This window comes from Sarcophilus harrisii, chromosome 3 (genome assembly GCF_902635505.1).
Source record: "Sarcophilus harrisii chromosome 3, mSarHar1.11, whole genome shotgun sequence".
Lineage (NCBI taxonomy): Eukaryota > Metazoa > Chordata > Mammalia > Dasyuromorphia > Dasyuridae > Sarcophilus > Sarcophilus harrisii.
Window position 1 is genome coordinate 237,560,572 of NC_045428.1, and position 26,318 is coordinate 237,586,889.

The following is a 26,318-nucleotide window of genomic DNA, read 5'->3' on the forward strand; positions in this document are numbered from 1 at the left end:
CTCAAGACACAAACCCCTAAAGAAAATTAGTAAAAAACAAAGCCCTACAGAAAAATGCAGCTTGGACACAAAGGTCTAATAAAAATTTCTGGGAGAGTTAAAAACCAAATGATTTTTTTCTCTCTATAAAATTATTGACTGTGCAATCATCAGAGTCACAACTGTCTAAAAAAAGAAAGACCTATGTCTTTATTAAATTATGAAGTATAGCACAGGAACCTTTCCCAATTTCTGAAACTTAATTATATACTAGTAGTGCTAAAATTTTCTCTTTATTGTGCAATTATTTTTCATGTGATAGACAAAAAAGATATGGAAAGGGAATTAATAGCTTGGAAAAAGAGGTGCAAAATATTATTGGAAAAAATAACTCCTTAAAAATTATATTTGGTCAAATGAAAACTAGTGACTCTATGAGACATCAAAAAATAAAGACAACCCCCTCCCCCCCACCAATCTCCCCAACCAAAAAGGAGAAAATCTAAAGTATCTTATAGAAAAAAACAACTGACTTGTAAATCTAAATATTTCTAAATCTAAGAATCACTGGATGACCTGAGAGGCATGAATTTAAAACAAACAAAGAAAAAAACAATATTCCTAGGACTATTATATCCAGATCTGCAGGTACTAGGGGAAGGAAAGAATATACGGTAAGCAACAAAAAAAGAATTCAAGTACAGAGGAGTCACAGTCAAGATTATACAAGATTTGGTAGTCTCTATTACACAGAAGTATATAGTATTATAGAAGGCAAAGGATCTAAGCTTACAAAAAAGAACAGCATATCAAGGAAACACAGTATATTTCCACAGAGTAAAAAGTGGAATTTTAATGAACTGGAGTACTTCAAAGCATTCCAGATGAAAAGCTAAGCAGAAAATCTGACACAAACAGAAGTTAAGAGAAGCATAAAAAGATAAACAGTTTGAGTGAGATCATAAGGGACTAACAAGATTAAACTGTTTACATTCTTACAAGGGGAGATGATATGTGTAGGAGTTATTTTTTTCAACTACATGCCAATAAAACAGAAAATCTAAATGAAATAAATGTATATTTTTAAGAAAATGTAAAAAAAAAAAAAAATGCCCAGACCATAGAACAGGAAATAGAATACTTAACCCTATCTTAGAAAGAGAAATTCAACATTCCATAAATGAACTCCACTCCATTCATTCTACCTACAAAATTCCACCTACCCCCCTCTAAGAAAAGACCCAATAAATACCACCTCCAAACCAAACCAAAAACAAACAAAAAAATAGGACCAGATGGATTTATGAGTGAATTCTGCTAAAATAAATGTATGTGGTTCAGCTATGTCCATCTCTTTGTGATCCCAGTATACCAATATTGTGATACCCAGTAAACCAATGGGTTTTTTTGGCAAACATACTGGAGTGGTTTGCCATTTCCTTCTCCAGTGGGTTAAGGCAACAGAGGTTAAATAATTTGCCCAGCATCATAAAGCTAGTGTCTGAGGTCATATTTGAACTCAGGTCTTCTTGATTAGAAGCCACTTTATCCACTGAGTCACTTTGTTGGTTGTCACTTATCTAAAACTAAGATCCAGAATTATCTATAATGGGAATAAATTAGAAGTCTTTTTAATAAGATGAGAAGTAAAGTCAATTATTTCCATCATCGCCATTAACATTCAGTATTATACTAAAAATGCTAACCATATAGTGCTAAGAAAAAGAAATTAAAAGAATTACTCATTCTACTCATATTCTAATTACTTATTAGATAAAGTATCATGTTTTGCAGATGATCTGATGGTTGATTTAACAAATCCCAGATTGTCAATTGAAAATCTAATTGTAACTTTAGCAAGTTACAAGATATAAAATAAATCTATAAAAATGATAAGCATTTCTATGTACTATCAAGATAATATAGCAGAAAGTGAAAGCAAAATTCCAAATCAAATATCTACAGATAGCATAAAAATACTTAGGATTATTGATACATGAGAGAAAAGAGGAATGAAAAAATTTAATATTTAAAATATTGATTTTTTAAACCCCCCCCCAATTACATGTAAAAATAATTTTTAACAATAATTTTAAAGCATCTATTACTTTTTAAAAGAGCAAACTGTAGGGATAAGAAGAAAACTGGAGTATTTTTCACATATGCAGCTTAGTGAACTTAAAAATACAGTAGCCATGAAAAATGGGGAAAAAATACAGTAGCCATCCAATAATTATTATATTTTATCTGGAAAGTAAGCTATCCTATAGGATTTTATATTTCATTAAGATATCTAGCACTGATCTTTTTGAACAAATTGCTGCATCAAAAAAATTCAAATATATTTTCCCCAGATCATAATTTAAATGTATCTATATTGTATATACATGCATGTGCATTTAAATGTCTATATTTATAAAATATACTAAAAACATAAACAAACATGTATATGGACATATATATGCAAACATACACAAATACACAAACGCATATGTACAACAAATAGGCATTAAACTAAAAAAACTCTTGCTTAAATACTATAAATCAAGAAAAGCATTGGATACTAAAACAATGTGGAATATTTTGCTGTTTGGAACATTTTTAAAATAGTAAAGGTCATATTTTTCTTGTCAGCTGAAAAACATCCAAAATGAGATTACCTCTAACAACCTCTTCTACAGATTCAGTAGTGGTAGTGGTAGTGGTGGTACTGGCAACACTAGTGGTTCTTTCTGTAGCCTCTTCATATTGTTCCTCAGTCTCTTCTACTTCATCTCCATCACCATCATCATCATTGTTATCTTCATCTTCTACATCAACTACTTCCTCCTCTTCTGCAACTTCTATTACTTTGTCATCACTGTAGAGAGAAAAGCATCATTTTATTCAATGTGCAAACTGACAAAAAAAAAAAAAAAAGACCCATGGTCTTTACTAAGGAAATATATGAATAGGAACCTTTTAAAATTTCTGAATTCTGAAGCTTCAAGTTAATCTACTGTTAGAATGTACTAGATTTTCTTTATTGCATAATCATTGCACATCATATGATGCTGCTGTAATCTGTGATAGGAAAGTGAACCTTTGGACTTGTGACTCAGGTAAGAGGACACAGGATCCCTGATCTCTTGGTGGCAATCTAGTCCAACTCCCTCATGTTACAGATGCCCAGGGAGATTAAGGGACTTGCTCAGGCTCACCACGGGGTTAAGTCCCAGTTTTAAAGAAGGACTCCTAACTCTAGAGCAAATAGACTGGATGAGATGAAGTCTGGCCATCAATAAATCAAATGTTGACTAGATGTTATTTTTATTTTGTTCTTGAAAAGGACCATGGCATCAGAGAGGTGATGCCATGAGGGCAAGTGAATTGGATTTAAGTGGGGAGGGCTGGGCAAGGTCACCTGCCTGACTTGCTCCTCCAGAGCCATCTGGGACCAGTGGGGAGACATCAGTAAGATCTTTGACAGATTACAGTTTGACTGAGGCTGCACCCATTGAGTGATTAAGGCAAAGAATCTCCTCTTTCACCTAGTCTAAAAAAAAAAAAAAAAAAATCTAACTAAATGAATGAATGAATCTGGGAGGGGCAGACCCTTAGGATTTCTGGCCAAAGCAGAAATGATCGCTATTTACACTCAGTCTGAGTCAAACAGTGACCAAATGGGTTTGGCCTAGGACCTACTAGTGGCCAATTGCAATAAGATTAGTTTTAGTTTAAGGTCTAGTCCTTAATAAAGAAATCTTGCCTCCATGTCAGGCACTTTACCTTGGAGGGCCCTGCATTTTATTGGAAGGAGACACCACTTACACATCTAAGTAGATGTATAAAACTTATACAAAGCACATATAAAAGAAGAGTTAGCACCGGGAGTAGGAGGCATCAGCAAAGTCCTCAAAAAAAAAAAAAATGGAGTTTGAAGAAATCCTTATGGAGTCAGGAATTCTACAGGTAGAGGTGTGATATGAGAATTATCCACTGCAGGGATGTGGAAATAATTCAGTATTGCTTGTCAAGAACAAAAATGGCTAGAGTCAGCAGGCCTAAAGGTACAAAAAAGGGTAAAAATGGCTCCTACCCTCCAAGAACTCACATTTTAATAGGAGAGAAAACATGCAAAGAAATGTGGAACACAAGATTTTGCAAGGGCTAACATTGAAGAATTGTCCATGCATATGTTTCGAAAAATAAAAAGCTTTAATTAAGAAAAAACAAACAAACAATACAGGGAAAATTGGAGGTAATCTCATAGTGAAGGCACAGTTATTATAGGGGACCAGGAAAAGGATCTTATAGAAAGTGGAATTTGAACTGAGGCTTAAAGAAAACCAGGAAGTAGAGATGAGAAAGTTTAAGAAGAAAGGAAAGGAAGTAAGGTGCAAGACTGTAAATGATTTAAAATATAAAATCCTTTTAAGCTTTTATCTAAGAGGTCATAAGGAGCCACTAGAATGTATGGAGTGGAGAGGTGATATGGTCAAACCTGCTTTTTTTTTAATAAAAAATAACTTTGGCAGTTGAGTGGAGATAGGAAGAACAAACAGAAGGCCTTAATAATAGTCTGGGCTCACAGTGAAGAGGGCCTACATAAGGGTGGCCAGCTATGTTAGAGCATGTAAAGGAATTATAATATAAAGATAGAATTAATAAGACTTGGCAAAAGATTGGATGGAGTGGGGAAGCATGGTGAGATATGGGCAAAAGTCAACAATGAAAAGCCATGTTGGGAGCCTGTGAAAATGTGAATTAGTGTGTTCCCTGGCCTGTGACAAAGACATGCTTGAGAGAGGAATGTTTGAAGTGAGATCTAATTAGTTCAGTGTTGGACATATTGATTTTAATATGTTTGTGGGACATTTAATTCAAGATGTTCAAAAGTTAGTTGAACCTGTGCAAATGGAAGTTAGGAGAAGTATGGGTTGGATAAGTTGATCTGAGAATTATTGGCATAGAAGCAATACCTCAGCCATGGGAGCTGATGAAATCACTAAGTGAAATTAATAGAGAGAAAAAAGAAAAGAAGGTCCAGAGCAGAACTTAGGGGACACCTATGATGATGGCATGTGAGCCAGATGAATATCCAGCAAAGGAGACTAAGGAGTATTCAAGTTGGTAGGTGGAGAAGCAGGATAGCATAATATCACAAAAAATAGAAATAAGAGAGTATCAAAGAGAAGAGGGTGATCAAGAATGTGAAGAGGTCAAGAAAGATGAAAACAGAAAAGGCCGTTAGATTTGGCAGTTTGGAAATCAGGTAGTCATTTTGGAGAAAGCAGCTTTGGTCGAATGATGAGGTGGATAAACCAGAATGATGAGGTGGATAAACCAGAATGATGATAGATAAGAAAAAATTGAAAGAAGTCTAAGCATCAATTGTGGCTGGCTTTCTCAAGGAGTTTAATCATAAAAGGAAAGAGAGCTCTAGGATTAATACAGAAATGGATGAATCAATATAGTCTGATGGGCAGAAGGGAATAAGCCAGTAATAATAAGAGGGATAAATAGGGGCAATATATTGAAGGATATGGGATAGAATGAGATCAAGAGTACATGTAGAGGGGTCAACCTTGGCCAAAAAAAGGGACACGTCTTTGTGTAAGACAAGAGTGAAGAAGACAGTGGTGGAAGACATCTTAGTGATGTGAAATGAGGAGAATAAAGGAGCTCTTAGAATATTCTATCAATTTTTTTCCCAGGGAACTACAAGGCTGAGGAAATGGAGTGGGTAGTATGGGAGGAATAAGGATACTCTGGCAGAGTATGTGAAAGGGAATATGTGTAAGACACTTAGAAATGTAGGTTAAGAACATATTGTGAAGTACAATATAAGTCAAACCGGGTTTTATATTCACTCCTTGAAATATTAGTCACATGGATTTTACTAAATAGGGGAATGTAAATTCATAAGAGATATGCTTTAAACAAATTACTTTGGTAAATCTGTGGTGGATGAATTGGAATGGAAAGAAATCTAAGCTAAGAAAGTCATTAGGAAGTGAATGCAATAGTTTAAAGGAAAAATAATGAGGGTCTAAACAAAGGAAGTAGCTATGTAAATGAAAAGAAGAGTCACAGGAGAGGTTTGGCAAAGGTAGGAATGATGAGACTTAGCACCAGACCAGATGTGTGGGATGAGTGAAAGGTGTTTAGAATGACACTAAAGTAAAAGCCTGTGTGACTGAAAAAAACTGGTGGTATCCTCAATAGTAAAAAAAGAATCTCAGGAGAAGAAAGGGTTTAAGAGAAAAACATTGAATTCTCTCAATATTCAGGTTGAGATGCCTACGAGATAACTAATTTAAGACATACAAAACAGAGTTGGTAATATGGAACAGGAGTTCAGAAGAAAGAATAGAGCAGGATATTGAGATCTAGGAGTCATCTGCACAGCAATAATATCTGAAATCTTGGGAGATGATGAGCTCATAATGTGAGAGCATGGAAAATTAAAAGAAAATCCAAGATACAGCCTTAGGGGCACATTATAGCATTAAGGAGCACAACGTTGATGATAATTCAGCAATTCAGATAATTCAGCATTCAGATGGCTAAGAAGAGAACCAAGAGAGAGAAGTAGCACAAAATCGCATAATATCCCAGAGAAAATGGTCAACAGTGTAATTACTGCAGAAAGTTTAGAAAGGATGAATATTCTGAAATTCAGATGTAGTGACCAAGAATCTTTGGTAGCTTTGGAAACAACAGTTTCAAATGGATGGTGTAAACAGGAATCAGAATTCAGAGCATTAAGAATGAGAGGCAGAAAGCAGAGACAATTAGATGGTTTCTTCCCCCTCCAATTAGTTTGGAAAAGAGAAAAGAAATATAAGACAACTTAAGAGGATAGTTATCTGCAGGGTTTTTGTGTTTTAAGGGTAGAGAGGTTTGCATAAGTCTGTAGAAAGGGAGGAATTAGTAGACAGGGAAAGAATGAAGATTAAAGAGTAGAAGTCCAGAGGAAGTGACTTTAGCTCAGAATGAGCTATGATTGTTAAAAGGAATCTAAGGACTGCAAAAAGAGCTTTTTCAGTTATAGTGAGGCAAAAAGAGATATGAAAGATGGGACAGTAACTTTGCTTCATATGGATGGCATAATATTTGACACCTCCATTCTTATTTTTCAAATGAGAATCTTTTATACTGAAAACGACAGGACAAAAGCAACTATTGGGAATTCATACCCAAAGTATGTAAGGTAATACTTAAAAGAGTACTTTGGCAATCTTGATCAATTTAAGTCTCCTGGCCCAAATGGACTACAACTGAACTGCAGCTTTTAGTTCCTGAAAGAACTGTCAAAAATGAGAGTTATCAGTGATATGAAAGATAACAGAGAATGGGAAGAGGCAACACTAGACAGAAAAATTGGTTACTATCACAGTTTTCAAAAAAAGGGGAAAAAAATGAGCCTATAAATTAGTGAGCATGATTCAATTCCTGGGGAAATTCTTCAAAGAATCATTACCGAGATGGATAATGAATATCTAGAGATGCAGTAATTACAGAAAGTCATCATGACTTTATCAACATGTCATGTTAGAGTAATTTCTTAGTCTAGGTAAATTTATTTTTTGACAGGGAAACTAATATAGTAGATGAAGGGAATGCTATGGATATAATTTATCTAGATTTTAGCAAAGCTTTTGAGGAAGTATCTAATACTATTCTTGTGGAAAAGGTAGACATGTTGTTTGTTCTTCGTTCTCAAAGAGGACCATGATATCAGATAGATGATGACATGGCACACAAATGACTTGGATTTAAGTGAGGGAGGGCTGTGTAAGATCACCTGTCTCGCTTTCCCTCCAGAGTCATCTGGGTCCAGTAGCCAGATATAGATCAGGAGGATTAGAGATGGCTTTGGATGCAAAGGGAGACTTTGGCCTTTTTAAGGTAAGATCTTCCATGGCTCTCAGTCTGACTGACCCTGCACCCATTTAGTGATTAAGCCTAGGTAGCACTGAGGCAAAGAATGGCCTCTTTCATCTAGTCAAAAAGAAAAAAAAAATCCAATACATAGACAAATATATCCTCGGGGTTTCTGGCCCAAACAGAAATGATTGCTATTTACATTCACTCTGAATTAATCCAGACCCAAACACTAAGACCTACTGTTGGCCAATCAATGATAATCAGAATGATTTGGGTTTAAGGCATTGTCTTCATCAAAGAAATCTAGTCACTAAACCCCAAGAAACAGATAGATTCAGATCTGGTTAGATGGCAAGACTTAAAGAGTAGTTGTTAATAATTAAGAGTCAAATGTGGCAGGTTTCCAGTGGAATATCACAGGGATAAGCGATTGAGCCTGTAGTATTTAACATTTTAAAAATGTTATCAATATCTCCTATGAAGTACTAATGAAGTGGGACGGAGGAAATGGTTTAAGTACATATGATAAGTTTAGGAGAATAAGGCAAAAGGCTAGATGGAATGATAGGAAGTTTTATACGATCAAATAAAAGCATTTAAGAGCTTGAAAGTGGAACACTTATGAGTAAAAAGCAGGATAAAGGTGTGTTTTATACCCTATATAAAGGTGTATACTCCACCTGACATGGAGTGGGAGAGGAAGTCATAAGAGTCTGAAGAAGTACGAAATTAGGATATTTGAGTTAATATGTGAACTCTGAAGTCCTCTTACTAAGAGTACTATGTCATGAATTTAGTAGGGGCAATATGTTAATGAACATAAAAGCAAGAGTTGGGGTAGAGAATAAGACTGAATCAAGCACTAAGCTCATTGAGAAAGAAGAGGGAAATGTCCTTTGAGCTAGTTATCTACTAGCTATATAATATTATAACCTATATAATACTATCATATATAATAACCTATATGACCTACATTTTAACACATTCTGTGAGGCACTATTAATGACAAAAATGAAAACATAAAGGGCTAAGATGTTTAGGGGTGTTCAGAGACTAAAATGGGGAAAAATCAGTGATCCATTTAAGAAATCTAACAGGTTTATTTCAAGAATGTTTCAGTTATTATTCAAGCATCAATTACTTGCTCCAATATCACCATAAAGGAAAAAATATAGGAAGCCATCTGGTATTTTTTTCATTAATTGGCTGCAATAGAAGGAAAAAAAAAATGATCTTCCTTGAAGTCTCAGAACTTAGTACAAATTGTTGCATAAATTGTTTCTTGACTTGACTCAATATGATGCACACATGATACTGGATTCCTGAAAATTCTGCTCTGTTCCCTCTCTTCCCAAATGGGCTCTAGGAAAATCCTATCAAGACAGAAAGACTGAATATGGATACAGAATTATATTACATATGAGTCCTCTAAGAACCAGCCTAGCTACATTGACAAAACTACATTGACTCAATGATGCTATTTAGGGCCTCAATAATTCAAAAAGATGATTGCAGTGGGATTGAGGTGAGAGAGGTATATGGAAAGGAATAAGAATATGTGTTCTAGACTCTTTGCTACCCATTATATAAATATTACCTCATTTGATCCTCACAACAACCCAGGGAGATAGTAATTATTTTAATCCCCATTTTTACAATTGAGGAAACTTTGTCAAAAAAAAAAAGATTAAATGAGTTGCTCAGGATCACACACCTAGAATATGTCTGAAAATGGATCTGAACTAATGTCTTCCTGACTTTAAGTTCAGTGCTTTGTGCCATCTAGCTGCCATGATGAAGTTTGTAATATGTATTGACAGAAAAGTACCTATTTCGCTAAAATTACTGATGATAGAAGAGATATCCATTGGAGACCCAGAGCCTTAGGAAGGTAGTAATACTAGAGTGCTCTTTTAGGGGCAAGAGCTGAGGACATGCTCCAAGGATGAATGTGTACCACCCCCTATTAACTTGAGATAAGACCAAACAAAACAAAACAAAACAAAAAAACAAAAACCCAAGCTAAAGCTAAGTATGACAGAAGTCTAGTTCCCAGGAATTCAATAAGCAATAGCATGTGCTTCTAGCCAGGGTCTGAGAACCATAAGGAAACTCATATCAAAACTTATTCACTTCCACATTTCTCTATATTCATTACATACATCATATCTTACCCACAGTACTATTCCATTATATTCATGTAACCACAATCAGGCTAGCCATTTCCCATCTGAGGGCCCATTTCTCCTTTGTTTACAACTCCTAGTTATTACAAAAAGTGTTGGCATAAATAATTTGACATATAAGGGGACTTTTTAATACCAATAGCTTTGAAGAATAATTTCTAGTTCAATCTTACTTACATAATTCTAAATTGTTTTTCAAAATTTTGTACCATCTCACAGTTCTAACAAAGATGCATTATTAATCTAGCCATCAATTCCATAACCTCTTCAACAATATTAGCATCTTTTTGGTCATCTCTATCAATTTTCAAGATGCATGTTAAACCCCACTTTTGATTTGCACTTCTCCTATCATTAGTGATCTGGAGTATTATTTTGTGTGGTTGTGAATACTTTACAATTCTCTTGAGAACTACTTGTTCATATCTTTTGACTACTTATATGTTGGGAAATGGACATAAGGTCAGGACAACCAATCAATTAAGAAAAATACCCATTCATACATACCTTTCTGGAGAAATTTGATATAAAGATTTTTTTTCCCCTTTTCAACTACTGCCCTATTTATCTTATGTCCATTAATTTTGGACAAAGGCTTTTTCAGTTTTATGTAATCAAAGTTGACTATTTCATTTTTTAAAGATTTGTTGATTTAATTTAAATATATCCTACCCATTTGAGAGACGCATAAGTTCTGCTTCTTTTCTAATTTTCTTCTCTTCTGATCATAAATTGTTAAGATTATGTATCCATTTAGAATGTATTGAGGAATATGGAATAAAACATTAGTCTAAGATTAATTTCTTTCAAAATACTTTCCAGTTTTCCCATATTTATCAAATAAGTAATGTATCCTGTCCTTAGGTAATTTATGTTTTTTACTTTATAAAGCACTGGGTTATTGAGTTATATTGTTTCAAATTTCCTTTGCCTAGTCTATCCCACTGATTTTTTCTCTGTTTTTTATTGAATATTAGATGGTTTTTGATGACTTGCTTTATAAAATATGATTTGGGATCTAGAAGTGATATTCCCCTTCATCCCTATTTCTTTCTAACAGTTTCCTCAATATTCTACACCTTTTGTTTTTTCCAAATGCTTCCTGTTATCATTTTACCAAGGACTACAAAGTATATCCTCGATAATTTGATTGATACAGTATTAAAAGTGTAAATTAACTGTGGAAGAATTCTCCTTTTTATTGTATTGGCATGGTGAAGCCAAGAGCAACTATATGAGTTCTTTATTTCTTTAAGAAGCATATTATAATTGAATCCATACAAGTTTCATGTATACTTTGGTAGGTTGATCTCCAGATGTTTTAAGAATTTTTTAGTTATCTGAGATAGGATTTTCTTTTCATTTATTTGATTCTTGGGCTTTATTATTAGATACAAATGCTGCTAATTTTTGAGGGTTTATTTTGTTGCCTGAAACTGCTGAAGCTACTAATTTTCTCAATATTTTTGATGATTACCAAGATTTTCCAAATATAGCATCATGTTCTTAGCAAATAGGGACAGTTTTGTCTCCTCTTTATGGCTATCGTTACGCCTTTAATTTCTTTCCTTTGTCTTGTTGCTACTGCTAACATTTCTAGAACTATATTACATATTTGGGGAAAGGGGACATCTTTCTATTTATTGAGAAAGGATCTAGTGTATTCCCATTATATATATTAGCTTTTGATTCTAGGTACATATTTCTGATGACTTTTTTTTAAAAAAAAAGATCTTACCATATCTATACTTTGTAGGGTTTTTAGACATAATGTAGGTGTTATAATTTCCCCAAGGTTTTTTTTTTTTTCTGAAACTATTAAAATACTCACATGGTTTTGATTATTTCATTTTTAAAAAATCATTAATTATGTTCATTGTTTTCTTAATGTTGAACTATCCCTGTATCCCTGATATCATTTCTCCTTGGTCAGAATGAAAGATTCCTTATATAAATCACAGTAGTCTCTTTGACAGGTTTTTTTTTTTTTAATTATATGAATAATATAGGCTTATAGCTTTCCTTTTGTGTGTTATTTTTCCCTGGTTTAGGTTTGAGAATGATATGCTTTCTTTCTAAATTGTGGAGAGTAATTTGTGTTCTACAGGTAATGATTGTTCTTTGAAACACTGGTAGAATTCTCCTGTGAATTCATGACCCACAATTTAGAAATAGCCCTAAATCTTTTAACTCCAGTTTTTTAATCAATTTGTTCAGTTCTGTGGTTTCCTTTCTGTTTAAACTTATCCAGAACCAAAAGAGGGATAATGAAATCTCTTTTTACTATTGTGTTACTGTATATGTCTTCCTGTACCTCAGTTAATGTTTCCAAATTATTTGGATACTAAGGCATTTAGGGCATATAAATTTATCATTGATATTTAGGTTTATTATTTTTGGTTCTTTCACCATAATGTAGTTTCATGCTTATCTCTTTATTTTTTGAATGTTTGTTTTTGCAATGTCAGATAGCATGATTTCAATCTCTGGATTCACCTGATACATAGTACATTTCCTCCCCATTCTTTCTGTTTCATTTTGTTCATAACTTTATTTTTAAAATGTATTTCTGGTAAATAATAAACTGTAGGGCTTTGTTTCTTTATACAACTGGCCACCATTTTTCAATTTATTGGATCACTTATAATCTGTTCATATTTAATGTTATATGTTGGACAGAATTTGTTCCATTTGTTTCTAATGTTCCCCCCCCCCCCGCCCTTTTGCTGTTATTGAGTCACTTTAATTATGTCTGACACTATTCACTGTGCCACCTCACTGCATTAGCTCAGTTACTTTAGCTTGCACTTTTTAAATGTGATCCTTTTCCCATTGGGTCTCTTCCCCTATTCCTCAATGTATTTATTTCTCCAGTTATTTATACCTTTACTTTGGAGTTGTACTTTGTAATTCCCTCCCCCCCCCCCTTTTTTTTACACCTTTATTTATGTAGGTAGTTATTTTTCCTCCCTGCCTCACTTTTTTTTTTTTAAACCTATGAGACAAGAAGAATTTTTCTTTCTCTTCAACTAGTCCTGTTTATAAGTTTTCTAAATTTCAGGTTTTGGGGTCCATTCTAGTAAGATTTTTCTTGTCTCTTTCTGTCTAAACTCTCATTCTCTGCTTTTTGACCTCAAAAATTATCTAGTTTTCTTTTTTCCTGATGACAACAAAACTTCCAAAGGATTCACTCCTCTTTATGCAGTTTCCGCCACTGCCCTGTAGAGTTTGCTCTGTGAATACTCCTTATAATTTACTTCATTCTCAGAAAAGAGCCAATTCCTATACGTGACAGGGAAAATCATTTCACATGCAAGATACTTCCCTCCCACATACACATGGATGACAAACATTAAAACACAATATAAATAAATGCTATTAGTCATTGTGAATCCTATTCAACTTTAGTGATATGTCCAATCTCTCCCATTCCAGGTTCATTCTCTTAACAATGTTGACATTATAACCCACACACTATCTTTCACCATGGATCCCTTGCTCCCTTGTCTTCACATTTTATTCTTATTTAATTATCTTCAGCCTTAGCCTATCACCATTAGATTTCTTATTTTAACTTGACTGAGTCCCCACCTTTTTAGCAACAGGTCTAAACTCTTCCTTTCTTTGCTCACCCACCTCCTGGAAGCTTACTTCACTTCCTACTTCAACAAAGAATCTGACGCCATCCATTCTGTTATATATATCCCTTCTCCACACCTCAAAACACCTTCATCAGTCTTGTTCTCCTTTACTCATAAGAGGTTGTCCTTCTCTTTCCCAAGCCAATCCTTCCGTATCTCCTTCCAGAATCTGCCCCACCAATCATTTCTTTCTTCTTGCTAATCTTCAGCAAGAAGCCCTACTGGTTCTTTTTTTGTTACCTACAAAAATGCCCAGATATATTCCATCCTTAAAAAAAAAAATCTTTGCGGGGCTCTGCCATTCCCTTCAACTATAATTGTTTTTTAATATCTTCTTTAAAAAAAAACTCATAGAAATATTTTAATTATATATATTTGTCATAGTTTTGTTCTCTTCTTTATAATAACCTCACTAGTTTTAAAAATATTTAGTAATAATCTTAATGTAAGTAGCATATATATGCATACACTCACCTTTATATCTTACATCCAAACTCCAATCCTGCATCACCAAATGCTTCCTGTACATCTTCAGATGCATATCTCATTACTGTTTTAATCAAAATGTAACTCATTACCTTCCTCCTAAACCTAACCAAAAGGCAAAGATTCAATGTGTGGTAGAATTCTCAATACAAATGGGGGAAAAAAATGGGAATGGAAGTGGAAGGAGAGAAGAGAAAATCAGTTCTATTTTTGATGTGGTAAATTAGATGCTACTGGTACAATCAAGACATGACTGTCAGAAAACTGGAAATTTAAGACTAGTATATAGTATCTATTTGGTACCCCCAAATACATACATATATAAAAACACTCATATTTGGGAGTCATGTCTGTCATACAGGGTAAATAAATTCATGGAGGTTGGAAAGATAAAATGTGACCAGATTTGGGGATGGGGAAGGAAAGAGGAAAAAGAAGAAATCCAAGATAGAGTTTGGGGGAAACCTATGGATTGTAGGGCAGGGAAATAGCAACTAATTCCACCAATAAAGAACAAGAGCAGAAGAGTTATCAAGAAAGATGAATTTGCTATAAAAAGCTATCAAGCCTAGGGATTAAATAGTAAACAGAATAGGAATAACAAGGTTTTGCTTCCAGGGCACCTAAATCACCTATGTTGACTACCCTCTGCCAGTCTTGTCCTTCACTGTGATCCTTCTTTCATGGGTCTGGTTACAGTTAAGGGATTAACTCTTTTAACTAAGGTCATGATGATTTTAGAGAGTTACATGTGAGTGATACTTTAGGAAGACAAAGTGCAAGATGTTGAGAAAAGTAGGAAGAAGTTGAACTTGATAGTATGCTGGGGTCCTCAAATTTTTTAAATAGGGGGCCAGTTCACTGTTCCCTCAGACTGTTGGAGGGCCAGACTATAGCAAAAACAAAGCTTTGTTTTGTGGGCCTTTAAATAAAGAAACTTCATAGTCCTGGGTGAGGGGGATAAATGTCCTCAGCTGCTGCATCTGGCCCACAGGCCTTAGGTTTGAGGACCCCTGGATAGTGGAATAGAGAGATACTAAACTATTTAGAAGGCATATAAATGGTTCAACTCAAAAGTTGATTGCTGCTTTTTAATGTTTAGGGGAAATGGGGCATGGATTTGAGAAAGAAAACAGTTGCAAGAAAACTAATACAGACAAGATTAGAAGGGAAGCAATAAACTGGGAAAACATTTTTACATTCAAAGGTTCTGATAAAGGCCTCATTTCTAAAATATATAGAGAATTTACTCAAATTTTTAAAAACTGAAGCCATTTTCCAATTGATAAATGGTCAAAGGATATGAACAGACAATTTTCAGATGAAGAATTTAAAACTATTTCTAGTCACATGAAAAGATACTCTAAATCACTATTGATCAGAGAAATGCAAATTAAGACAACTCTGAGATACTACTACACATCTCTCAGATTGGCTAAGATGACAGGAAAAGATAATGATGAATAATACTAGAGGGGATCTGGGAAAACTGGGACACTAATACATTGTTGGTGGAGTTGTGAACTGATCCAATCACTCTGGAGAGCAATTTGGAATTATATCCAAAGGGCTGTCAAACTGCGCATACACTTTGATCCAGCAGTGTTTCTATTGGGCCTTATATCCAAAGAAATCTTAAAGGAGGGAAAGGGACCCACATGTGCAAAAATATCTGTAGCAGCCATTTTTGTAGTGGCTAGAAACTGGAAACTGAATGGATACCCATCAGTTGGAGAATAGCTGAGTAAGTTAAGTAAGTTATGAATGTTATGGAATAGTATTGTTCTATAAGAAATGATCAACAGGATGATTTCAGAAAGATCTGGAGAGACTTACATGAACTGATGCTAAGTAAAATGAGCAGAATCAGGAAATCATTGTACACAGCAACAAGATTATATGATGATCAATTCTGATGGACGTGACTCTTTCCAACAATGAGATGATTGAGGACAGTTCCAATGATCCTGTGATGGAAAAAGCCATCTACACCCAGAGAGAGGATTGTGGGAACTGAGTATGGATCACAACACAGCACTTTCACTCTTTTTGTTGTTTGCTTGCATTTTGTTTTCTCTCATTTTTTTTTTGATTTGAATTTTCTTGTGCAGCAAGATAATTATATATTAGATTTAACATAGATGCATATATATATATATATATATATATATATATTTTTTTTTTACCATATTTAATATAGAATACTTGCCATCTGGGGAGGGAGTTGGCGAGAAGGAGAAAAAATTGGAACACAAGGTTTTGCAAAGGTTAATGTTGAAAAATTACCCATGCATATGTTTTGAAAATGAAAAGCTTTAATGAAAAAAAAAAAAAAAGTTGAAAGGAAAGACTCCTTCAGAGGGAAGGGGAAAGAAAACACAAGAGAGAAAGTATATGCAAACAGAAAATGGGATAAACTCTCGAAAAACTTAGGTTCTCAAGGACATGAAAAAAAGTGTTAGCTCAGTAAAAAAGAGGATAATAACAATATATAGTACTTTAAGTTTTGCTTTTGCAAAGCACTTTTCATACTCTGCCTCATTTAGTTCTCACAATAGCCCTGGGAAGTAGATGGTATTATTTCCATTTTACAAATGAGGCACAGTGAAATGAAGGGACACGTGTAGATCACATAGTTAAATGTCTGAAAGCAGGATATGAATTTTAATCTTTCTGATTCCACCTTCTGAATTCGGTAACCTAGCTGCCTGAAACAAAAGGAAGAACCTAAAGGAGAATAAATGGATAGAAATGAGAAGCTTTTTACTGTAGGGATGAGATTTTCAGAGGCATCACAAGATCGGGTCTAGAATACAAAATCCTGACTCTTCTTCAGAGATAAAATAAAAAAGTAAAAATCACAATTCCAAAGGTTTCATGATGAAACATGCAATCTACCTCCAGGTAGAGAGCAGAGAGTTACAGAGTGAAAATTAAAGCTATTTTCTTCTCTTTCTTCTTTATTATTTTATTTGGACATGACTACTATGGGAATTTGTTTTTCTTAGAGGAAGAGGAAAGATAAGAATTCTGAACTGAAAATAAAATAAAATGAAAATAAAGGAGGAAGGAATAAGTAAATAAATAAATGGATTTCAAGGTTTTCAAGGGATATGAGAGATGGGAGTGCTCATAATAGATAGCATCTGTTTTCTTAGTAATTAGTAAAGAGGCTTTCTGCTGAGAGGAGGGATATCAGATTTTTTTATTTTTGGTAACTTAAGTAATAAGACTTTACAAATGTCTCTTAAATATCATCTTGTTGTTTTGCATGCTAAGATCTTTTGAATTCTAATTGCTAGCCAACATATTACAACTACCTTCCAACTTTATGTAATTGACAATTTTTGTAAGCATATCTTGTCTGTGATCCAACTGTATTGGCCTATTTACCGGTGGAGCATGTAACCCTTCAATTACCCAGGTCACTGAAGACAGAAAATGATGGCATCGCATTAGGACCATCCTTTTGCTTGAAAAATTGCCATTCTTGTGAAAAAAATACTCAACTGACTACAAAGTCAACCACTCAGTTGATATTTCTATTATTCATAATATTGTCCATGAGAGACTTTATTAGTTTCCATATTAACATTTTTAAATTGGTATTTCCAAAATCTACCAATCTAATAAAGCTATTAAAAATGAAATTTGTATGATATTAATTGCTCTTATTGAACTTCAATTAACTCATACTCATCATTTGTTTTTTCAAATTGGGCCACATATAAAACATAAAGTAGAACATTAAATCAATCATCTGGAAAGCTGAATGAGGCATAAGTTTGAAAAACAAAAGCAAGTACAATAAATCCCCAGCTAAATTTAAATAAGCAATATAGAATTGATACTTCAAAATTAAATATGCTGTTGAGATGCAGTTGTTCATTTAGCATTCAATTAACTGGATGTCCAGTAGACATCATAACCTGACTTGTCCAAAACTGGCCTCATTATTTTTCCTTCTAAATCTTCCTCCTTTTTTTTTTTTTTTTTTTTTTTAAACTTTCCCTATTATTTCCCTTATTGTTGTAAAGGAATATACCAATTTCCTAGTCCTTTAGGCTTACAACCTTGTCACTAAGCTTGACTTCTCCCTACTCCTCACCCCTGCATATCCAACTGCTGCCAAGGCCTGTCCATTTTAGCCCTGCAGTTTCTCTTGAATACACCTTTTCTCTCTTCTGACATTGTACTCCTCTGAGGCAGGCCCTCATCACCTCACACTTGGATTACTGCAATAGCCTTCTGGTGGTTGTGCTTGCCTAAAATCTCTTCCCAGAAACCCTGAGGGTTTTCCCCTCCCAGACTGATTTATTTAAGAAAAAAAAATTTTTTGGGGGGGGGAGGGGGGAGTAGGTGAAAGAGGAGATTGTTTCGCCTCAGTTGCTGCCTGGCCTTAATCACTGGATGGGTGCAACCTCAGTCAAATTGAGATCTGCTGAAGACTTTAGCTTAAAAAGGCCAAGGTTGGAGGGTTAGATGGTGTAGTGGATAGAGCACCAGCACTGAAGTCAGGACCTGAGTTCAAATCTGATCTCAAGACACTTAACATTTCTTGGCTGTGTGACTTAACCCCAATTGCCTCAGCAAAAATAAAATACAAGGGCTAAGGTCTCCCATTTCATCCAGGGCCGTCTCTAGTCCTACTGATCTAAAGGGGACGCAGGTGGCTCTGGAGGGAAAGGGAAGCAGGTGACCTTACACAACCCTCCCTTACTTAAATCCAATTTGCTTGCATGTCACACCATCACCTCCCTGATGTCATGGTCCCCTTCCAGAAGGAAGGTGAAACACTCCAATTCATACTGCATCAAGTCATCAAAGTGATTTTCCTACAGCACAGGTGTGTTCATTTCACACACCTCCCCACCTTCTCAATAAAGTCCAGTGGCTTCCTATTGCCTTCAGATGCAAATAAAATAATGTCCTATATGGCATTCTTATACCTTAGTTCCTGCCACGTACTTTAATCCAGGAAACTGGCCTGCTGGCTATTCCATGAACAAGACACTTCATCTCTGTCTTGAGTCTCCCATGTCTGGAATGCTCTCCCTTATCAACTTCACCTACTGACCTCTCTGGCTTACTTTAAGTCCCAACTAAAATCCCATTTTTTTTTTTTTTACAGGAAAATTTTCCCAATCTATCTTAACTACAGTGCAATCCCTATTTACCCTATAATGTTGCGGTGTTACTTGTCATTATAGGGTTGAGATTTTTCTCAACATTCACGATTTCACTTTCATGATTTTAAGCATTCATGTGATTTTTCTTAGTAACTTCATTTGCGCTCTTCCATTCACAACCAAGCACATTCACAGCTATGTACAGTAGGGGCAAAAATAAAAAAGAAGAAAATTTGTGGAGCCAACAGCTGTAAAGAACTCCCTGGACATTCCTTATGTATTTTCCTTGTTTGCCTTTACAATTCAAGTCTGTGTTACAATCATTCCCAAAAGTTTAAATAAAGTCCTGTAGGCTCTAAGGTAATGTCAAGATCTTGCCAGTATACATATCTTTTGACAACAGTGAATAAATTTCTAATAAATTCTCCTTTGCTTTTCAGAGAATGTTCAAGCAAAAAGGTTTACAGCAGTATAGTAAACAATACAAAGCCCTCACGCGGCCATCTGATACAATGGAAGGTAAAAGTCAGGTTTTTGGATTAAGAATTTCATTTGCTAGACAGTATTTAGGTTACTGTAGATTTCATATATGATAGAAAGTGAATATTGTGTGAAATCTTTTTTCTCTTTTTAATGAGATGTTACATTTAATGTGGCTATACTAATCTATCTTATCCGGTAGGAAAGTAGGAGGGGAATGGGATACTGGAAGGGGGGAGGGTGATAAAAGAGAAGCATATCAGGGAAGGGAGTAGTCAATAGCAAACAGACTGGGTAAAAGGAGAGAGAATAGAATAAGTGCAGGAAATACAATTAGCAAGAGTAATTGCAAAAAAGTATTTTGAAGGCTTCTCTGATAAGGCCTCATTTCTACAAATGGTCACAGATTTTTAAAGAATTACTTGGAAGAAAATATTTAGCATGTTACCGATTTTATTTTGTTTTATGCATTTTATGGGTAACTGCATGGTTTTTGTGTTAGGAAAAGTTTATCATAAGAATTGGTATTTTGTTACAAAGAATTATATGCAGAAAAGTGTATTTTCAGTAGTCCTTACCTAAATATTATAGTTTCTGGTAGTCATGAAAGTCCAACCTATTTCCCATAGATTTAATGTATATGCATTGACAGAGAGAAAAATATAGACAGGATTGTTTTGGGACCACAATTAGATGCTCTGGATAGGCTGTGACTTCTGTGATACTCAGGCAATGGGGAATCAGGGGAAGAACTTGTGTTTCAGGTGACAATATATGAAAAAGACATGTCTATTGTTTCCAAGGATTCCTATTCTATAGGATACCCAGTTCTACAGTTGTGTAAAGACTTTTAACTTCACCCATCCCAAATCCAATGGAGTTATTTCTCCTATGTCCAGAATTATTCCACTTTAAAAAAAAAATTCTTATTTTTTATTTTAATTTTCTGAGGAAGAAGTAATCTTTCTCCATTACTAGGTCAACCCCTTTCCAACTGCCCTTCATTACTCAATTAGCTCTGCTTCTGACTTACTGTACTTGCCATCCTGGTTTGATTTTCTCCAAGCCTAAAATTTCCCTTAATATTTTGGGTGTCCTTATGCTAGAACACGCAGTTTCCCCTGAAGCCTCCTCAACCTGAAACATCCACCACTATGTAAGCCACTTTCTCCTCAGACTTCATTCCCTTCTGGTTGTGTTTCTGACTTCTGGACTTTGACATTATAACTATAAATAATAATAATAAAAAAGAACAAAAGCAAGAAGAACAGCTAACATTTAATATGCCAGGCACTGTGCTAAGCACTTTATAATTATTACCTCATTTGATTCTTATAACCTTGGGAGGTAGGTGCTATTATTATGCCCATTTTATAGATGGAGAAATGTATGAGGCCAGAATTGAACTCCGGTATCCCCTCAGATATTGCCATCCCCTTGGAGCAAGACTTCATCACATTATATTTCCAACTACTGCAACAATTTAGCAATTAAGCATGTATATAGTGTGTGAAGAAAAATGAGGGATAAAGAATATTGCAAATATGACAAACTTGGGAGACTAGAACACCCAGTTGAGAATGGGTGTCTATAAGTGTCATATGAATGAATACCCAACAAGGAAGACTAAAGAAAATAGATCAGAACAGAGGTCAAGAGAAAACCAGAATAGAGAAGAGTCATATAAATCCAGAAAGGAAAGAGTATCCAGGAAGGATCAACAGTATGTTGCAGACATATGTAGCAGACAGGTTGCAAAAGATTAGGACTAAGAAGGAAACATCAGATTTAGCAAGAAGAGATCACTGTCAGTTGAATCATGAAATTAGAAACAAGCCTGCAAAAGATTAAAGAGTGACTAAGATACTGAATATGGATTAAAACATAGTATTTTTAATTTTTTTGTTTGTAATCTGAAATGAAATGAGCTTGAAAATGCTGAAAACTATCTTTACATGGAATTAGAAAAATAAAATATTATTGACAAAAAAAAGAGTGAATGACTACACATATATGAGCTATACTGTATTACTATCTCAGGGAGGGGAGAGAGAGAAGGGAGGAAGGGAAAGATAACAAAACTTTTTAAAAATTATTTTAATATAATAGCATAATAAAAATTATTTAACATATAATAGGGGGGAATTTTTTTTTTAAAGAGTGGATGAGAGACGAAGAAGTAGGAGTAGTGAACCTAGATAGTTTTTCTAAGGAATCTGAGAAAGGGAAGATCATGTTTGAAGGCATAAGTGAAAGAATCATTTGATGGAGAGAAGTTGAACAGTCTAGAGAGGGATAAATGAGAAGGCAATCTGTTGGAGAACCAGGAACCAAGTACACATGAAGGAGTGGCTGCCCTCATTAGAGACTGGAAGAACTCTCACCTGATGAACTCATCCCTGCTAGCTATTGTCCCAGTCCTTTTCTCCGTTTTTGTGACTAAATTTGGTGAGAAGGTCATCTACAATTGATGTCTCCACTTGCTATCTTATCACTCCTTTAAGTCTGTTGTCTGGCTCCCAATTTCATCATTCACCTGAAATTGCTGTGTCTAGTATTACCACTGATCTCTTAATCAATCCTCAACATTCCTGACCTCTCTTTGACACTGAATCACTCTCTTTTCCTTAGGTTTCGTTGTACTGATCTTTCTGTGTTCTAATCCTACCTGTCTGACTATTTTTTCTCAATACTTTTACTGGATCTTCATCCAGCTCATACCTATTTAACTATGTATGAGTGTCTCCCAAGACACAAACTTAGGTCCCCTTTTCTTCCTCTAAAATATGTCACTTGGTAATCTCATCAGTTTCCACAGATTCAACTATTACCTTTATGCAAATAATTCTTAGAACTATTTGTTCAGTTCTAATCTCTTTACTTTAGTCCATCTTCCACTGCCTAATGGACATTTCAAATCAAATGTCCCACAGACATCTTAAACTCAAATAGAAATAAAAAGGAAAAGAAAGTTTAAAAAACTGTACTCAAGGAATATAGGATTAATTCAAGAAAAGGAAAGGAGAGTAGAAAAGGGAGACTGTTTTACTTATATGAACTTATAACTAACAATGGAGACTATAAGCTAACTTAAAAGGGGAGTCAAATGTGCATGTAATTTAATGGAAGATGAGGAATTTAATCTCATTTAAAAAATATAAAGAATAAAAGCAGCTAGATGGTGTAGTGGAGGACTTGAGTTTAAATATAGCATCAGACACTTATCACTAACTGTGTGATCTTGAATTAGTTACTTAACCCCCAATTGCCTCATAAAACCTTTTTTTTTTTTTTTTTTGAAAAGGAAAGAATGGATTTCTTTTTAAAAATTAGTAATCTGAGGCATATAGATGTATAGTCCCTTTAAGGTTACTGCCTTTTTGTAAGGTACTTAAAAAGAGTAGGAAAAGATTGCTGATTTAATAAAAATTGTTACTGGTGTGTAAAAAAAGCAAAATTTTCAGACAGTTTATAAGCAGCTGGATAAAAGGGAAAGTAAATGAATGGTATCAAATATAAATGTTTAAATTAGCTTACAAGGACTAGAGGCTGATGTTTCTTTTAGCAAATGATTGATAGTTTAAAAGGCCATAAAATAACTTTTATTTATTAAAAGTTAATGAAATGTAGCCATAAAGAACCACAATATTTGAAGGCAGATTTATCTGACTACTATACATTGACTGAAGCTGCTAGGCACTGCTGATTTCTCAGTTCATTTATATGAAACTTGTTTTTAGACTTTAAAAAAAAAATCACAAAGGAAATCATAAATAAAAAATCATAGAAAATTAAAAACTATAAAACTAAAGATCATTATGTAATTTAATTGATTTCACAGGTAAATTTTGTTAAATTTTTATCTCCTAAATGAATGGTCAACCCCTTAATACCAGGGGGCTCTCATTTGAGTTACTGAAAGTAGTAAGAGAGGCAATATTATAAACTAAATGAAGAGTAGGGATTGTAAAAAGGTCAGCCCTGTTGGGGCCATGAGGCTGGAACAATCTCCTGAAAGATGACTTTTAGGTAGAGGAGAACCTCTGTTATCTATATATGATTTCACCATATTGGTAGGTAGAGTTGAGTAGCCTTATCAGTAGAGTTGATAGGCTTAACAATAGAGTTGAGTATTGCTCAGGGTTACCTTGAGCTGCTCTGCTAAAAGCTTTGTTTGCTACATGTTGATTTGATGACATGGCATTATGGTGAACGAACAAATTGCCTAGAGAAACTGATGAACTCTGTAGTTCTCTATTTTTTTTTTCCCTTTAGGAACTACTAAGGAAACTGGGCAACTAGGCAGTGCAGTAACTATCTGGGCCTGGAGTCTGTTAACTTCCCTAGTTCAAATCTGACTTCAGACACTTACTACCTCTGGGAACTTCAGGCAAATCACTTAACTATTTGCTTCAGTTTCCTCATCTGTAAAATGAGCTGGAAAAGGAATATGGCAAGCCACTCTAATCTCTTTCCCAAGAAAACTCCAAATGGGGTCAAGAGTGAACATAACTGAAATGACTAAACAACTAGCTAAATTAAGATTGCAATGTTTCTAAATGCCTTTTTTTTTTTTTAAATAACTTTTTATTGACAGAACCCATGTCAGGGTAATTTTTTACATTATCCCTTGCACTCACTTCTGTTCCGATTTTTCCCCTCTCTCCCAGCTAAATGCCCTTTAAAGGTTGACTGCAAATTGAAAATGATAGGTCCTGGTTGTGGCTGGCAGAGAAGGAATGAAATATTGATGCAATTGTTCTCTAGGGCAGGGCACTTATAGGAAACATTTTAGTCTTGTGTTCCCACCTTCTATGGAAGTTCCCCTTGCTGTGTGTCCTGTCAGACATGTCCTTGAGGTTAAATTTCCCCTATAAATCTGCCTATGCATGATCCCTTGCCTTGTTGTCTCTTCCTTCACCCCTTTCCCATGACTCATGATGCTTTTTAGGGTGTTAATCCCTTCTCTAGATTTAGCTTGCAGCTACGGGGAATGCCCCAACCTCAAAGGGTGTTTCCTTTCTCCTGGGTAATTGTGAGTTTCATTAGGGAACTTCTCTTTTCCACCATTAGTTATTAAAACCCCTTTCCTTGCTATGTGCTTTCCCAATTCTGTTTTACATATAGCGCTCCTGGTGTCTACTGTATCTCATCATTTTATCTCTAACCTCTATTTCTATCCTAAATAAACCTACCTTTTGCCAGTGAGAATGGCCACTGTGAATTCTTCACAGGCCTACATCAATCTCAACCTTTGGTCCATATCATTTGGTACTAAAGCCACATCATTTTGATAGCTCAACTACATCAGAAGAGCTTGTAAATGCTTTATTAGATCCAGAATAGAAACTAAGATGATTTGCCAAGCTGGAGCATGAAAAGGATCAGAAGGGATGGAGATAATAGCACCTGCATTCTGGAGCTGAGTTATCCCCAAAAGATGGCTATTCCTCATTCATATAGTTCTCTTCAAGGTTTCTGTTAAAAATAATGCACTCTTTCCAGAGATACAAAATGCACTGGCAAGAAAAGGTGATGTTAGCTTATATATTGTAATAAATTTATTATTCTTGAATTTGCCTTAATATATGAGCACTTGTGATGTTATTATTTTTTTTTTTTGCCTTGTTGCTTGTAAGTGGTTTTATGCTCTTCCTTTCTTCCACTCACTATCTCAAAGCATAAAAGAAGAAATTTAAGGAAACTTAAAAAAAAAATCAAAGGAAATTTATTTTTAAAAAATATATATATACTTAAGAATTCATTGATCATGAGGATTCCTGACTTATCGAGGGGCAGATTACTAAGTTTTTCTTATGATTAATTTGCTAAAAAGAGGTGGTCTCTGGCTATTTCATTTATACATGTTAACTATCAGTGTAAGGGAAGAAAAGTGGTGTCCTAGACATGTGAACTCAAAGTCAAGAAATCCTGGTTTACATCAATTCCATTTCTAATATATTTTGCTGTGGGATCTAAAACAAGTCACTTAATTACTCAGTGTTCTAGTTAATTCTCAAAGATATTAAGTTCCTTGTCCTCCCCACCCCTACAGCCCAAAAAAAAAAAAAAAAAAAAAAGGAAAACGCTGAACTACACTGACACTCAATTAAAAAAAAAAAGATGCTAAAGTATACTGGTAAAGGAAGTGTCTTGTCAGAAACTCCCAAAACCAATGAAATCACAGATCTGGTCCACAAGACCAGACCCCCTGAAAGGAAACCAGTAGAGAAAAGGACAACACACTTAAATGAGACTTAAAACAATGCATTTGAGAGTGAGAAAGTAAGTCAAATTCAGATAACAACCAGAAATTCTGTGTTTCTATTAAACTTAAAAACTACACTGAGGATCAACATCTTATTACAGTATTGGAATATCTAGGAAGGTAGTAAAAGTATAGTAAACATACAGTTTTAGACATTAAATTTTAAAATGAATTAGAAAATGTCTGTCAATATCATAATGCATGATGTATTCATTTCTGACAAAGATAAAAGGATAGAGAGTTCCTGGAAAATATGGTTCGAAAGCTCTGGCAATTA

At 34.6% G+C, this 26,318-nt stretch overlaps 1 protein-coding gene across 4 annotated transcripts in view; it reads right to left on the reverse strand.

Moving 5' to 3' along the window:
- Nucleotides 1-26,318, reverse strand: part of APP (amyloid beta precursor protein) — a 174,015-nt gene that overhangs the window by 68,244 nt on the left and 79,453 nt on the right. For all 4 annotated transcript variants that reach the window (XM_031959244.1, XM_023500961.2, XM_012546749.3 and 1 more), the window contains exon 6: nt 2,640-2,839. In XM_031959244.1, coding sequence (XP_031815104.1) covers nt 2,640-2,839 — 200 coding nt within the window. The remainder of the gene's footprint in view (nt 1-2,639; nt 2,840-26,318) is intronic.